This window comes from Nanorana parkeri, unplaced genomic scaffold (assembly GCF_000935625.1).
Source record: "Nanorana parkeri isolate BGI_ZX_2015 unplaced genomic scaffold, ASM93562v1 scaffold2186, whole genome shotgun sequence".
NCBI lineage: Eukaryota > Metazoa > Chordata > Amphibia > Anura > Dicroglossidae > Nanorana > Nanorana parkeri.
Genome location: NW_017308454.1, coordinates 5,449 through 21,026, shown reverse-complemented (window position 1 = coordinate 21,026; position 15,578 = coordinate 5,449). Strand labels below are relative to the sequence as shown.

The window sequence follows — 15,578 nt, the reverse complement described above, 5'->3', positions numbered from 1 at the left end:
TATATATAGCTAGCAGCATACCAATCGCTATATGACTATTTGTTTTTCTTTATTTTTGGTCTTTTTCTCCCGGTGATCCGTCCAGTAAGTTTCTTATTTTTCAACTTCCATTAACAGACCAGGCTGTCCAGCAAACGTAACAGATAGAGTTTAGGGACAAACCATTTAACACTTACAGAGGAGCTTACAATGGTCAGGGTTTGTTAATATATGTAAGACCTTTATCCCAAAAGAAAAAAAACAACAACTTGCAGTTAGCTGGAGTTTGGAATTAATTTGTTAGTCAATTCCGTCTAAATCTTCTAGTGCATAAAACACTACCCTCTCCACACGGTGACAATGCTGCTGTCCAAGGGTGACTCTGTTACTCCCAACATAGAGCAGAACCACCCTAAGACAGAAAGTGTGTTACTGGCCGGATCAGCAAGTAAAAATGAAGGAAAGAAAATGAATGCAACCACCACATTTTAGGACTGGTAAGCTGCAATATATTACCGTAAATGTTTGTTTTTAGATAGGCCTTTAGTTCAATACATGCTGTGTTTCAAGAAACAAAAATCTTAAAAAGTTACACTAGAAGAAATGTAGATATGTTCTAAAAATGATTACTCCCTTTAAAGACTTGAATAGTCTTGGAGCTTCTCAGGCACATGGTTAATGGTAAATATAAATCATATTTTTCCTATCTGTGCGTTTATAGCGGCCTTTTCCCAATTCAGAGCCTTTACATTTTAGGATTAGTTAGACTGATGTAGATACATTTCAGTATAAAATATGGATTCTGTTCCACTTGGGTTGAATTTAGAAGCACCAGTTTATTTAAAAAAAAAAATAATAATAAATAATAGACCCAAATGCTGCACTTGGGTGATCTAACATCGAACTATCTAAAACAAGGTTTGCCAAGTTTCCCTTTGACATAACTACAAGGTATTTAAAAAAGTATACATAACCATATGTAGTTGGGTGCTTTGGGAATAGTCTTTCAAACATTTTCAGGTTTGGTACCCAGTTGGAATAGAGTTCCTACCTGAGAAATGAGACTATACTTATTGGGACCTTCACAGGCTATTTCCCTTTAAATGTTATGGTCGCCACTTGCGATATTAGATGCAGGCACAATCCAACCAATGGCTTCTTAAACACTGTTGGGAGGATTGTGCGACCATTTGTGTAGCCTGTGGATCTAGACAAAGGAGGCAAACGCTCAAGACTTTTCCAATATGTCTGGTTGCTCCCCAACCAATAGACACTGCACTGTCCCCTGGTCTGGCTGGGGGGTGGCTGTCAAGTACTATCTGTGGGTATATTTAGGATGACAGCACATAGATGAAATCTAAAACAGATTTGTACTGTCAGATTAAAAATATTCACCAGTAACTGTGCAGTGTTAAAGTGACATTAAACCCTCAGATTTTTTAACATAAAACAATACTGTAATGTGTGCCTTACTGTAATCCATGGTTGTTTCCCTTCTCTTTGCTGCTCTTCCTTTTAAATCTGTATCTGTTCTCATGCTGGGCAGAACTTCTGTTTTGCAGCAGACTACCTTGTCTCCGGAATGGATACATGGTGTCTGTGTGTAGGGGTGCAACCTGAGCCAGCACTACTGGAAGAGGCCCTGAGCTGAAAAGGGAAGTTCTCACCCAGCATGAGAAGACATGAGGATTTAAAAGGAAGAGCAGCAAAGAGAAGGGAAACAACCATGGATTACAGTAAGGCACACATTACAGTATTGGTTTATGTTAAAAAATCTGAGGGTTTAATGTCACTTTAAGTCCTACCTATATAAACCTTACAAATAACTGGCAATTTTAGGAGAGTTCAGCAATGGCACCTCCCATGTTCCTCTCTTGGAAATTATATTTTGAAGGGCAGTATGTGACTGCAGTCAGCTGTCAAGCAATGTAATCCCTTTGTTGCCAATATCTTTTCTCAACAGTTGTTAATAAAGGGAAGTAGAGTAGTGGCAATGGCTAGTCTGCATTTCTTCTGGTCACTAATCTACATGTAATAAAATAAATGGAAAAGCAATCACATAAAATATAAAAGACATTAAAAAAAATACAAATACTGCTATAGTAACAACATATGTGTTTACTGAAAATACAGTACACTTTCCCTTTAAAATATCTAGCTGTGCTTCACAGAGTTACTAAGGAATAACCTTTGATCACAATAATGCTCAGTATTTCGGTTTATGGTAAGATTAAATATTATATATATAATAATAATATACAGTACGTGCAAATGATAAACGCAAAGATATTTCAGAGAAATCGCCACAAACATTTTTCATATTCTTTTCTAATAATGGAATGCTCTCAGCAAACCTTTCTTGTAGCCGCACACAGAGTCCCTCCCTTATCGGTTCATATACTACTGTGTATGTATGTTACCCTGTAAGCCTGGTGCACAGATATAGAGACAATCAATGCATCTTTATAGCCGACAGGTCTGGATTTAAAAGTCATTTTCACCTGCAGTTAGTGCTTCCATGAGGGAAAAGGGGCAGTCACTGCTTACCTCCTTTCATAAATGTTAAGATGAATGCCTGTTTTGCAGACCGGATACATGAAATACTGCGATCAACTGACCTGCAACAAGTATGTGATCAGGAAAATGTCCTCATCTGAATACTAGTTTTGGGTAGTTTAAAGTACTGAAGCAAAAGAGTTGACAGCCAAGCAATCAGCATTTTTATTAGGAGAGGTAAAAAATGGCAGCCCATAGTTTTAAACGACAAACATTCTGTCACAAATTCCATAGGACATGGAGGTTAGAATGGAGGAGCCATTCATCTTATTGTAGGGAAATGAGACCAGGGATAAGAAGAAATATTAAAACCCTTTAAAACCCAACTGTTGGCTATTTTAATTCTTACAAAATGGTGCCCCAGGAGGTGTATAAAACAATTAAAGAAAAAGCTCTGGCTGCAATACTGCATTCCATGGCTGCCATTGTAATTTCTTTGTGCTACAAGATGTCCTCAGTTTTCATGGTTGAATGGCACTGAGCGTTATTCAAACCACTAAGTTGGGGGGTAACTAAGTGAGGGCGTCAAGGGCTGCCGCCCCCCCCCTCAAAAAAAAATCTTCAAGGTGCCCTGCATCATTTTACATGTAACCAGCCTGAAGCAAAAGTGCAGATGTGGGGGGAGGAGGAGAAGTAGAGAGAGAATGAATATATTTTACAAACTGTGAAGTAACCTTAAAAGGAGAACTATGGGGTTAGGGCTTTTCCCCATAGTTCTCCGAAGGGTAACGGGAGGACACAAACTAGCGTCCTCCTGTTACCCAAAGCTCAGTATACCGCGAGCTACAGCTCGTGGTATACTGAGACGCCGCAGTTGAAATGGATCCCAACAATTATTTGTGAACGCCGGTATGTGTTCGCTCACCTCCCGATCTACTGAGCCAACCTGTGACAGTCTCATTGTCACAGGTCGGCTAGAACTATGAGGATGAGTGAAAAGCACTCACCTCATAGTTCACCTTTAAGTTAGGCTTTTAGGGAACATAATGAAAGCTGCAAGCACCAACATTCCATATACTGATTTTTTACCTTTCATTTCTTTTGGACTCTGGAGGAATTCTAACAAAGCAATAGATAGCTGATATCTGTACGTTTTCTTGGGTTTCTCAGATTGCACTTTTAAATTTCTTAAACTAAGAAAAAGTTACATATTTTCATTTAATAATTTACCTGTTGCTACATAATTTATACACTTCATTTCCTACATTCACTTCTATTAAGAAACCATGTCATTAAAAAGGGTTGCGTTTTGCAGACAAAAAGTCGATATTCATTGTGCGTGTTTACACTGAACACTTACAGCACATTCAACGTAACACATAAAAACCAGTAAAAAGTAAAAATAAACATCTGCGTCGATACCAAAAGAACAACTCATCAGGGAAACTGTATCAAAAGAAGCCCTGTATGCTAAAACTGCAAGACCATTTTAATCTTTTTCCATTTGGGTAAAGCAGAGATAAAGTGACTGTGCTGATTACGTTTGACTGACAGGAGCTGTAAGCTATACCACTGTTAAAATACTTAGTAAATCCCATGAACAACATTGGTTAAGAAAGAAAAAGTTAAATGTTTAAAAGTACTAGTTATAGATGAAGAGAGCTGTAATAAAATGAGAATGGAGGCAACATCCTATATTCCCCAATGCTCCATCAGTCCCTTTACATCTCGTTTCCTTCAGGTGTCACCGTGGAATAACTCGGTGACAGACAAGGAGCTGGTATGCGGTTAAGACCATTTACAAAAAATCCACTTTCAGTCACAAGAGATTTGCTGGTCAGAAGTCACTCAGGATGCTGATATCAGCAAACTCTTTCCTGTAACGGAACGAGTAGAGGCCAAGCAGGAAGGCCCACTTCATGGACATGAAGCTCCATACGCAGGACAAGTAGAAACTCTTTGGATCCTTGAATGCTAGAAAGAGAGAGAAGAAAAATACAAGTCAGCTGAACTAGTAGAAGTGCTGCATGATTTTTTTTTTGTATTCATTCCAAAGAACGTTTACAACTAATACCAACACTATAATACATGCAATATACAGTATTAGGTCAGCAGTAGTCAGCTTTTATTAGATAGATAATACATTAAAGAAGAACTCTGGACTAAAAACTTTTATTAACCCTTGCAGTGGGGCTACCCGCCTGTCTCTCCTATGCTGCAGCGATGGTACTGTATGTCCCTGGGCATCCTAATGTCCTTCACACCGCATATAGAACTTGATGACTCCAAGATCCTTGGACTGCTGCAGCGGAGGGGGAAGTACCGGTCTAACAGCTGGCCGGCTCCAAGGATCAGGTGGAGTAGAACTTGTTTTTATTTTAGCACCTAGACAAAAACGAGCAGTTAACCCTTGCACTGCGGCGGTAGCTCCACTGCAAGGATTAATAAAAGTTTTGCACCGAGTTTCTCCTTTAATCAGTCTTCTCTCTTTGTCAGCAACAGTAGCTCAAAGATACAAAAAATATAAAAGTAAATTACAAGCGTACTAAAGTAGCTGTGAACAGAGTTAGGTTTGCAGCTTCTTTGATACCAGTTTTTTTTTACACTAATTTGCCATTTTCAGCCCTCGACCACAGTTGCTGTGAAACATTTGCATGAACCATGGTTAGTTAACCCTCCCCCATCTCAATTACCTGAATCGTGGTTCTTTACACCTGCAGGCTTGTTTACATGGCTCCGCCCACACAGCCAACATCGTTCATTCACAGATCCCTTGACAGGATCTGTGAATGGAGAAAATACTGGCGCCATTAGCCACTATGGTGATGCCCCTCTGATCTCTGTTCAGAGCTGCCGTGCCAGTTTCGGGCCTGTGCAGGGCACAGCAGAGCCCGGGATTGGCAGCGAAGGGGGTGCACAGAGCGGCACCAAATACAAGTGATCGGGCGGCTCTACAGCCGAACTCTTGTATGTAAACAGCCATCGCGGGCTGTTTCAAATAATGACAGTTTCCAGCTCGTGTACATGCGAGGTGGCGCGCATAAGCAACAGCGGGTAAAGGACGTTTAAAACATCCACCCACATCCAGGAAGCTCCCGTCCGGCCATTTATATACAACGGCTGGACAGGAGGCGGTTAAACATACACAGAGACCATGGGGAACAAAAGTAGCCAACCTCCAGAAGGAACGACAATTCAGAGACGATTTGAGGATCCACAGCTGCGCAATACACAATTAAGATACATTTTTGTTAATAGTTGGGGTTCTTGAATGTATTTTTAACCACTTCACTGCGACGTTCGTGGTGATATGTAACATGTGCTGCATAATAGGCGCAATCGTCGTTTTCTTACATAGGCGCACCCGACGCATGTTTGCATCTGTATGTGGGGGGGCGGGGGACTTTAAAACATGTCATTTTTTTAAATTATTATTTGTGAATATTTTTTTTAGCTTTTTTATTTTTTTTAATGCTGTAATTTTTTTTCTTTTTCTTTTTTTAGACAACTTTATTGCTATAACATAGGGGATTAAGAAATCCCTATGTAATAGCCAGTTCACCAAACAGGTCCTCTTTATGGAGACATCAGGGGTCTCAAAGACCTCTGATGTCACCTAGGGACCCCCACAGAAGCTGATGAAGCAGAGATTTGCTTCATCAGCTTCTCTCCGGTGTTCTGCACCGGAGAGTGACACTGAATGCAGGAAGTGATGTAATATACATCACTGTAATATACATCGGCCGCACACCCGCAGCTCCTGCAAGCGATCGGGCGTCTCTAGAGACGCCTGATCGCTTGTATGTAAACAGCCATCGCTGGCTGTTTACATGCTCACAGTTTCCCCTCTCGTGTGCGCGCTGAGTGCCGCACACGAGAGGGGGGAGGGGCAGGACGTCTTAAGACGCCCTCCCGCTCCTAGCAGACGTCCGTCCGGCCGTTCACAAACGGCCATGGACGGAAGGTGGTTAAGGTTTAACTACAGAGTTTAATGTAAGTAACATTTTTCAATAGAGTAGCCACGGATAGACAGGTTCATTGGAGTCTAGAGCTCCACCAGCTGACTGGAAAAGAAACTACAAAATATTCTTATGTAAGATTTCATATTTTGTCTTAATGTTGACCACAAAAAAGAAATGAAATATAAACAAGACCGCTAAGCATTTTCTTTAAAGCAACAATCTACCATACTTACATTGATGGTTAGATATGGCTAGTGCAAGGAATGTGAAGAATGCTATAAAGGCCAGGATAAAGAAGAAAATTCCAATACCGAGGAAGAAGCGAAGACCTTTCAGCCATGTTCTCCAGAAGTCTTGTACATACATGATATGTGTGATGAGTGCCCACAGGGCCAATACACCTAGGTAAACAAAAGGAGATATGACAATTATATGACAAATCCGAGCCCATAAAGTAGACTTGCCGCCTGTACACAACACTGTTCTACTCTATACTGAACACATCCCATGATTATACTTTGTACTATTACATGTACTTTTGTACAGGGACTATTTATGAAAAAGCTTCACTCAAACTTTGGAAATTAAGTTATACCCTTTGTTGGCCGAGGTAACACTGCGCCTACCATAGATGTTACTAAGTTACCAGTTTTCCTTAAGTCTTAATAGTCAAGAGATGATTATATATATATATATATATACACACACACACACACACACACATTTTTATATTATCATTATTTATTGATTATTTTCAAGGCTATGAAAATGTTAATGTAAATCTCCTATAAAACATGTTGAGACTTAAGGTGCCCATACACTGCTCGATTCTCGTACGAGAATCGCGGGAAATCCCGCAATCGTACGAGAATCGAGCAGTGTGAACGGAGACGTGCGACTGTTTCTACTGTACGGTCGCACGTCTTCCGTCGAACCAGCATGTTCGAAAACCAGCCGGGAATCGTACGATTCTCGGCTGGTTAGAACGGTGCTCGGAAGACAAATGCCGAACGGGCCGGTGTGCGCACGCGCACACTGCCCGTTCAGCATTGCGGTCATCGGAAGCCCGCCCCTCAGGGGGGCGGGCTTGCGATGATCAAGAGCGCGATCTGCCTATCCAAGATAGGTAGATTGTACGTTTTTTTTAATCCCTGTACAACCATCGCAAGACTAAGGTCTTGCGATGGTTGTAGAGTGTATGGCCACCTTTACAGGGTTATTCACAAAAGGGGTGAAGAGTTTGGGGAAGGCAGGAGAAGGGAACAATCTAGGACAACATAGCTGAACTGGAAATTGAGCTGAATTGGAGAATGTTTACAGTTCAGCTATGTTGTCCTAGATTGTCCACTTCTTTTGCCTTCTCCAAACTCTTCACCCTTTTGTGAATAACCCTGATAGTATTGCGTTAGCAAATGTCTTCATGGTATTCAACTTTGCTTACTAAAATTAGATGTTTTCTGACATAAAGAAAAAAGTGCCTATTCAGCTTTAGAATACAAAAAACGAATGGAGAACCTCAGAAACGTGACACAGCTTTTTATAGAGTATCTGAAAGTGCAGAGTCATAGTCGGGTTTTGTTTTTGCTTATTTTTTGTTTTGCAACTGCTGACAGAACAGATCTTGCATATCCCTGTACAACAGTGACACCTCAGCATTCTCTCTTTCTCCTTCCTTCTACTTTTCTTATTTGACAAAACTATTACTATGGAATTCAGAAGCCAGTCTGTCCAACCCAGGAGCCAGATTCATTGATGATGAACGAGAGAAAGTCTCAAAAATTAGGCGCCAGCTAGGAGCATTTAAGGAGCATGGGTTACCTGGATTAGTCCAGTCCTGCCTTTTTCTACATACATTTCTAAAGGTGCCCACACACCTTACGATAATCGTGGGAAATCCCGCGATCATACAATTATCGTAAGGTGTGTGGAAGCCGTGCGACCTCTACTACTGTAAGGTCGCACGACTTTTATCTTAGGAACATGTTCGAAAACCCGCCGAGAATCGTACGATTTTCGTAGGGTGTGTAGCATGTTCGGAAGATAAAAGCCGGACGGGCCAGTGTGCGCAAGCGCACACTGCCCGTTCGGCATTGCAATCATCGGAAAGCCCGCCCCTCAGCGGGGCGGGCTTGCGATTATCGCAAGTACGATCTGCCTGTCCAAGATAGGCAGATCATAAATTTTTTTAAATTACCTTACAACCATCGCAAGACAAAAGTCTTGCGATGGTTGTAAGGTGTGTGCCCAGCCTAATGCAACAGTGTGAAAACACCCAGGTACATACTTGGATTGTAGGGGAACTGCACATGCATTGCAACAAACCTCAATGCATGGTAATACACCACCATATTTAGTGGTACCCTTTTTTAAAGACGTTTTGGTGCATTGCCAGCCCCTTCATTTGAATGGGCTGCCTTAATATGGATGAGTTAAAGCAGAACTCCAGAGAACAAAATTCTTAACCCTTGCATGGGGCTCGTCTAAAGTCCAACCAGTGTGGCACGTAGTGGGCACCGCCATGCACGAAAATGGAGAGCGTTATTCGAATAATTAGAAGGTGGCAGTAAAAGGAGATTGGCCTGGACAAAGAGCAGTAATGGAGGCACCTCATCTATTACAGGACTGGTAGGCTGCAATAGATTACAATTATATTTTAGGGTTTGGATACCCTTTAAGTAGTAATATCCTGGAACAGAGTGAATGCATGAGATATATAGGCAGGCACAGTAGGACACTGAAATACAACATCAGACAGACCGATGGACAAACAGAATGACAGACAAAGAGCCAAACACCAAAGAAACGGGCACTGTTGTAACTGGAAGCTTGGATAACTTCCATAAGGTCATGCGAGCACATTGCTTTATTTGACACTGTCACTACCTAAAGAAATCTAGAAATGTGAACAAATGAAGTATTTAAACTATTTTATGTGGATCTCCTTCATCCAAAAGGATGCCGTGCTCCGAAGCTTTTCTCTGGACCTACATTTTCGTCACACAGGATTTACAGAACCATACAAGCCCATGAGAATAAAAAACCCGCTGAAATCAGGTCAAACGCACCTTCAATGAATTCTGAATGAAATGCTGCTGTAAGGGCAAGATGGCGGCTGCGCATGCGCGCCGAAACCGGAAGTGACCCAAACCGGAAGTGCACGGAAACACGTGCAACGGCCGTCGCACAGGAAGTGATGCAGCTAATCGGATCTAGCTCCACTACATAGAGTGAGTCTGCCCTTGCTCCTTTGCTGATGGTCTTTCTCAGCTAGTTGTTCCTGTGCCTGCTCCTGCCTTGCCTCCTGTGACCCAGCTTGTTTTTGGACCTTGCTATTTGGATTGCCGCCTGCCCCTGACCTCGGCCTCTTTCTGGACTCTGCTTTTGCCTCTCGATTGTGTACCCTGCTGCCCGGCTGGCTCCGACTTTTGGCTCCCCTGACCTGGCTTCAGTCTCCCGTCTTTGCCTGGATACCATCCGCTCAGAGGACTTCTGGACTCATACTCCACGGCACTCGTGCTCCTCGCTGTCTGCCTGCTCCCTGTCCCTACTTCCAGCGGTAGAGAGACACGAGCCGCAAGAGAAGCCTCCTCACCTTCCGGTCTCTTACCAGGTACGTGACAGCTGCCTCAGAGATATCACACCCATCCCATCTACACAAGCCCAAAGCCTGGCAACAAGGCACTAAAAATAGCCGAGAACATATTACTTATCCACTTGCCATCCGGTGCAATTTCCAATTTTTTTCCCCACACATTAGAAATTTGTATTATTTCAGGATTTATATAGTGCCAACAGTCTCTGCAGTACTTTACAATATCACATATGATGCAACCTGAAGTTTTGGCTAAAAAAAACAGCCTAAAACCCAAAACAATGATAGATTTTTTGAAATAATGGCCCTGCAGAATAAAAAAACTAAATACTAGTTGCAATTTTTTATATAACACAATATTTGCACAAATGTTTAATCAAACCAATAAGGTTTAAATATAAAAAACAGTAAAATGAATTTATGTGCACAGAAACAATATATTACCAAATGATTTGGTAGAAAAGATAGGGTTGTGTCGGGTAAATAGATTCCAAACATGTCAAGCCTTAAAATTGCGTGCGCCGGTGAAATGGCAAAAAAAACTACAATACCCAAAATTGCCCATAGGCGACGCTTTAAAAGCGTTTACCACTCATCAATTTAGTGTTAACAGCGATTGATGACCCTACAATTATTGCTCTCACTCCATTGCAATCACGTTTGCGGTAATATGCATATGCTGCAGCAGGCATGATCTTGGTATAACCGCTTCAGGACCGTGCCATTTAGGCGGTCCTGAAGTGGTTAATGCTACTCACAAACATTTACTGCAGCTGTGAGTGACATCAGAACAATCATCTCCACATCTAACGCTCTAACCTACATGTATCTTTATGTAGCGATTGTGGCGCGGATGTAACCCCATTTAAATCAATGGGGCTGTGCGGCAATGGCTGTGTGCAATCGTGCACGATCACCGATATCTGAACCTAGCCTTAAGGAGAATATATTCATGGCATAGGGCGGGGTGGACAAATTCATATGGAATCCAGGAGTCAGCAGCACTTTTTTGATAACTAGAGGAAAACCTCAAAAGTTAGGTACCAGCTTTATGGAGCAGTTAGGGGTCCCTGAAAATAAAGTGACCTTCATGCTAGAACTTAAAAAATGCTGAGCCACCTGTGAGACAAATGATAGTTTAGAGAACTTTCATTTGTTGCAATAAGCATAAGGGGAAGCTCATAACGTGACTCGGCTGTTTACAGCATATCTGAAAGTGCTGAGTAATTGCTGACAACCAATTCACATTGCAACGCCTACTGCAGCTGTAGCATCCGGCTGTTATGTCATTGTGATCTCTTCTAGGTTTTCTTAAACTGGTCACAGGATATATATGGAAGCTGCCACTGTCTTTTTAAAAAATTTTTGTTTATTTGTGATTATACTTAGTAATAAGTAACAACACTGACACAGAGGCTTGTGTCTAATAAGGAAAAAAAATAGGGGTCACACATAAACGTACAAAAAAAACCCCCACAATATTCCCAAGATGAAGATCTAGGGAGGTGTATTTAGCGGTGGCGTATTAGACACCTGTACAGCAGTGGAGTCTAACCATTATTGGGGCATGGTCTTCTTGTGTAGATGATTTAGGAAGTTTCATGTTTATTTAATGGGACAATTGCACAATGTTGTGTAGAATGACCTTCATGGTTCTATGGCACACGGATGTGAAAGTGGCAAAGAATCATTGAGAATAACCAAGAAACAGCTTGTTCCAGAAGACAAAGTCGCTGGAAGTCTACCATCTACAATGGACATTTCCTTAAGCTACAAAGATTGGAGGGCAAGACCATCATATGAAATACATTGGCTGAAGTTTCACAGCATTTAGGGAACGGAGCATGAGCTACAAGACCCAAACATTCCAATTTATCCAGAGTGTAGTGTAGTTGATGGATGAATTATACTTATGTTATAGTTTGTGAGCAGCATTAATAACAAAAAGCAAACTATACATCAACAACTTCGTCCAAACCCTCTTGGTGGACCATCAAGCGAAGACAGGGTGGTCATAGAGTTCCTTACAATTGAAACTGTTGCACAGGGGAGTCCGAGGCGATATCCAAGATTGTGGAGCTGAGATAGTACATTCAGGCTTATTATTTCAAACTACTAGATTGAAAGCAGCAGTATACGAACAGACCGCACTATCCATGGAATTCCAATACTGCAGACTTTAATTCAATTCACAGCAAATCCAGTATATCAGTGAATACAAGTGTATAAAGCAACAAATGCCAGCACTGCACACCCCCAAACAAACTACAACCCCTTGAAAGCCTCTAAAGATCTTCAGTTACCGTTCAGCTGCCGTTCTTTGGGACGGCACATTGTACTGCATTTTTTAGGATCTAGGGTGAACCTTTAATCTCTGCCTGGCAGGGGTCCTAACCCATTCACACTCTCAAAACTCAAACTCAACAATAAAGTTTTGACTTCACGTATACAAGTGTAGTATATTTATTTAATTGTCACACATCGGCTCAAACTATGAGGCGGAGTGAAAATCACTCACCTCATAGTTCTCCTTTAATACTCCAGCTACCCTAGAAGGTTCATACTGTGCTGGTAGCTGAATGGATCAGAGAGCACTTCTGCAGGACTAAAAAGAATTTAAAAAAAAGAAAAACAGAGGGAATAACTTTTACTGGAAAAGTGTAGAGGAAATGACATCAGTGCACAAGACCTTTTCATTATCATTGCACAAGATTTCATTGTGTAATAAGTTCAAATAGAAATGTCTCTATTGTCTATTACACTCATTACTTTCTTAACCACTTCCCGGCCAGCTGTTGTAATTAAACAGCCGGCCGGGAGCTTCTTGAATATGAATGGGCGATTTTAAATGTCCTCGCCTGTCCCACTCGGGAATACTGCTTAAATTGTAAACAGCCAGCAATGGCTGTTTACATACAGGCGTTCCCGCGCCTGTAGAGACGCCGGATCGCTTGTATTATGCATGTGGGTGGGCGTCCCGCCCTCTGCAGCCGCCGATTCCGAGCTCTGCTGTGCCCGATGCGGGCCCGGGAACCGGCACGGCGGCTCTGATCTCTCTTCTGTTTTCTGAATGCACGAAGTGATGTATATTACATCACTTCCACATTCAGATTGTGGTCGTCTGTAAACCGATTGGCACATAAGTAACTTCCAAAAAGAAATAATCCAGCTAAATTGATTATGACAGTATCTTGTCTGCTAATGTCTGCCAAAAGAAGTAAACCTATAGTGTACATATAGTTAATTGGTTGCCACTGGCTGATCTTCCCTCCAATTACTGAATACAGATTTGGTGTAAATTACTTAATGTAAGTGGTGTAAATTGTACCACTTACGTTTTCATTCTGTCATTTCTGTGGCTTCTGTAGCCGGAGAAGCTGAAAAAGCAGATCTCTGCTTCATCAGCTTCTTTGGAGGACCCCTGATGTCTCTATAAAGAGGATTTGTCTGTGTAAATTGGCTATCACACAGGGGGATTCTTAGCCCCTATGCGATAGCAAAAGAAAAAGTGAAAAATAAGTGGAAAAAAAATTAATTAGTTACACATACACAAATGTTTCGGGTGCGCCTACGTGTGAAAATGACGATTGTGCCACACGTTACATATCACCACGAATGACAGTGTGAGAGCAATCATTTCGGGGGCCATTAGTCACTGATAACACTAAACCGAGGAGTGGTACAACCTTTTAAGGCGTCACCTATGGCCAATATTGGGTATGGTCGTTTTTTGCGATTTCGCGGGCGCATGCAATTTTAAAGCTTGGACATGTTTGGCGTCTATTTACCCGACGTGACACCATCGTCTTTATTTTACCCAAAATTTGGGTAATAAAATGTTTTTTAATATAAACGTAGGGAAAACATGTGGGTTTTTTTCTCTCAATATTTTCTTCACATTTTTCTTTATATAGTAAAAAATAGCAAAACAAAAGAAAGCTCTAGGTGTCCCTCAAAAAATGGCATAAAATCAATTTCAGTACAGCGTTGTATGACTGAATAAATGTCAGTCAAGGTACTGCAGCGCTGAATACTGAAAAATGGCCTGGCCAGGAAGGGGGTGTAAACACCCCGGTCAGCAAGTGGTTAAAGAAAGAGGCCAAATCCATGTAAACTCCAGGAGCCAACCTGTTCCATCCATGAGCCAACATGCATTAGCAGCAAAGAGCAAAAAAATGAAATCCTAAAATACATAAGAAATCCTACATTTGGTCTAAGCCTGAACACCTATAACCACCGTCCTTTTTGCACAGATCGGAGCATGTTCCTGTCATGAGCGTTTCAAGGCTAATTTTCACTTCTACATTTCCTGTCTACTTACCTGCAAACATTTGAACAATAAAAGGCATATGGCCATAGTTGTATGTTACGAAAATGTTTCTCAGCAGCTCAAAGTAAGTCTGTGAAGTTTTTTGAAGCGTTTGTGTTGAAAATAATTACATTTTTATCAGTTCCCATGAGTTTCTAGAAGAACTTGCAATTCCCAAAGTTTCTCTTACAGGAATTTCCTCATCCGCCCCAACCTCAGGAATGCAGTCATTTGGAAAGCATTACATGTGGGAGGCAAGAAATATTAGGCAATGGGCTATATGACAATTCACATGCAGCTTCTTTAGCAATATCTGACATGAAGAAATAAACTGCTTAAAAATTCCGGACTTCGACTATGCAACAAGCAACCACAAGGTTGAAGGGCAAAGCTTGTGAAACAATGTAATAAACCCAGTGTTGTATTGGTTTTCCTTCAAATGGCAACTTGCCTGCCTAGCACAGTCAGAACTCTGCACTAAAGCTGGCCATACACGGCTCAAAGTTTGCCCAATTCAGCAGGAATCCTGCCAATTTGGGTGGCCCTGTTGGCTCCACCTGACTTAACAACCCAATTACAAATACAAAGGAGCCGAGTGGAAAACGGCCAGCCAAACATTAACTTCAAAATCAGATGCAGTTGCTGCTCGGGTTCTCAGACATTTGCTGGTGTCGGTTGTTTGAACACAATATCTAGGAGTGTAGATTGCCCCATACACACTGTTCAGGGTGTATGTGGAATAGAGTAACTCAAAGGGTGCCTTTAAAAGAAGAACTATGGGGTTAGGGCTTTTCCCCATAGTTCTCCTAAGGGTAACGGGAGGACACAAACTAGCGTCCTCCAGTCACCCTAGGCTCAGTATACCGCGAGCTGTACCTCGCGGTATACGGAGATGTCGCAGTATACCGCGAGCTGCTGAGCCGACCTGTGACAGTTTCATTGTCACAGGTCAGCTAGAACTATGAGGTGAGTGAAAAGCACTCACCTCATAGTTCTCCTTTAAAGGCTTAGAATAGTGGTGGTCAACTTGACAAAAACCATAGGTGGGTGGTGGTCAACTTGAAAACTTGGAGGGTCTTGACACTTCCAGGGGGCTGCACAATAGCAGTTCACTTTCATGCATTAAAAAAGGTATACTGCATCAAGTAAGGCTGCCCATTTATAATGAATGGGCCGTAATGCAACTCAGCACTAGGGACAGTGACAGCAGTATAACCCAACAATGGTGGTCAGTGGCGGC

At 41.8% G+C, this 15,578-nt stretch overlaps 1 protein-coding gene across 1 annotated transcript; it reads right to left on the bottom strand.

Annotated features, from left to right (window-relative positions):
* Positions 1 to 3,734: 3,734 nt before the first annotated feature.
* On the bottom strand, positions 3,735 to 15,328 carry SLC48A1 (solute carrier family 48 member 1). Its single transcript, XM_018572956.1, has 4 exons — positions 15,324 to 15,328; positions 12,947 to 13,095; positions 6,671 to 6,904; positions 3,735 to 4,449 (listed from the first exon to the last, which is right to left on the bottom strand). Exons 1-4 carry the CDS (start codon positions 15,326 to 15,328, stop codon positions 4,313 to 4,315), a joined length of 525 nt encoding a protein of 174 aa, XP_018428458.1. The 3' UTR covers positions 3,735 to 4,312.
* Positions 15,329 to 15,578: the final 250 nt, after the last annotated feature.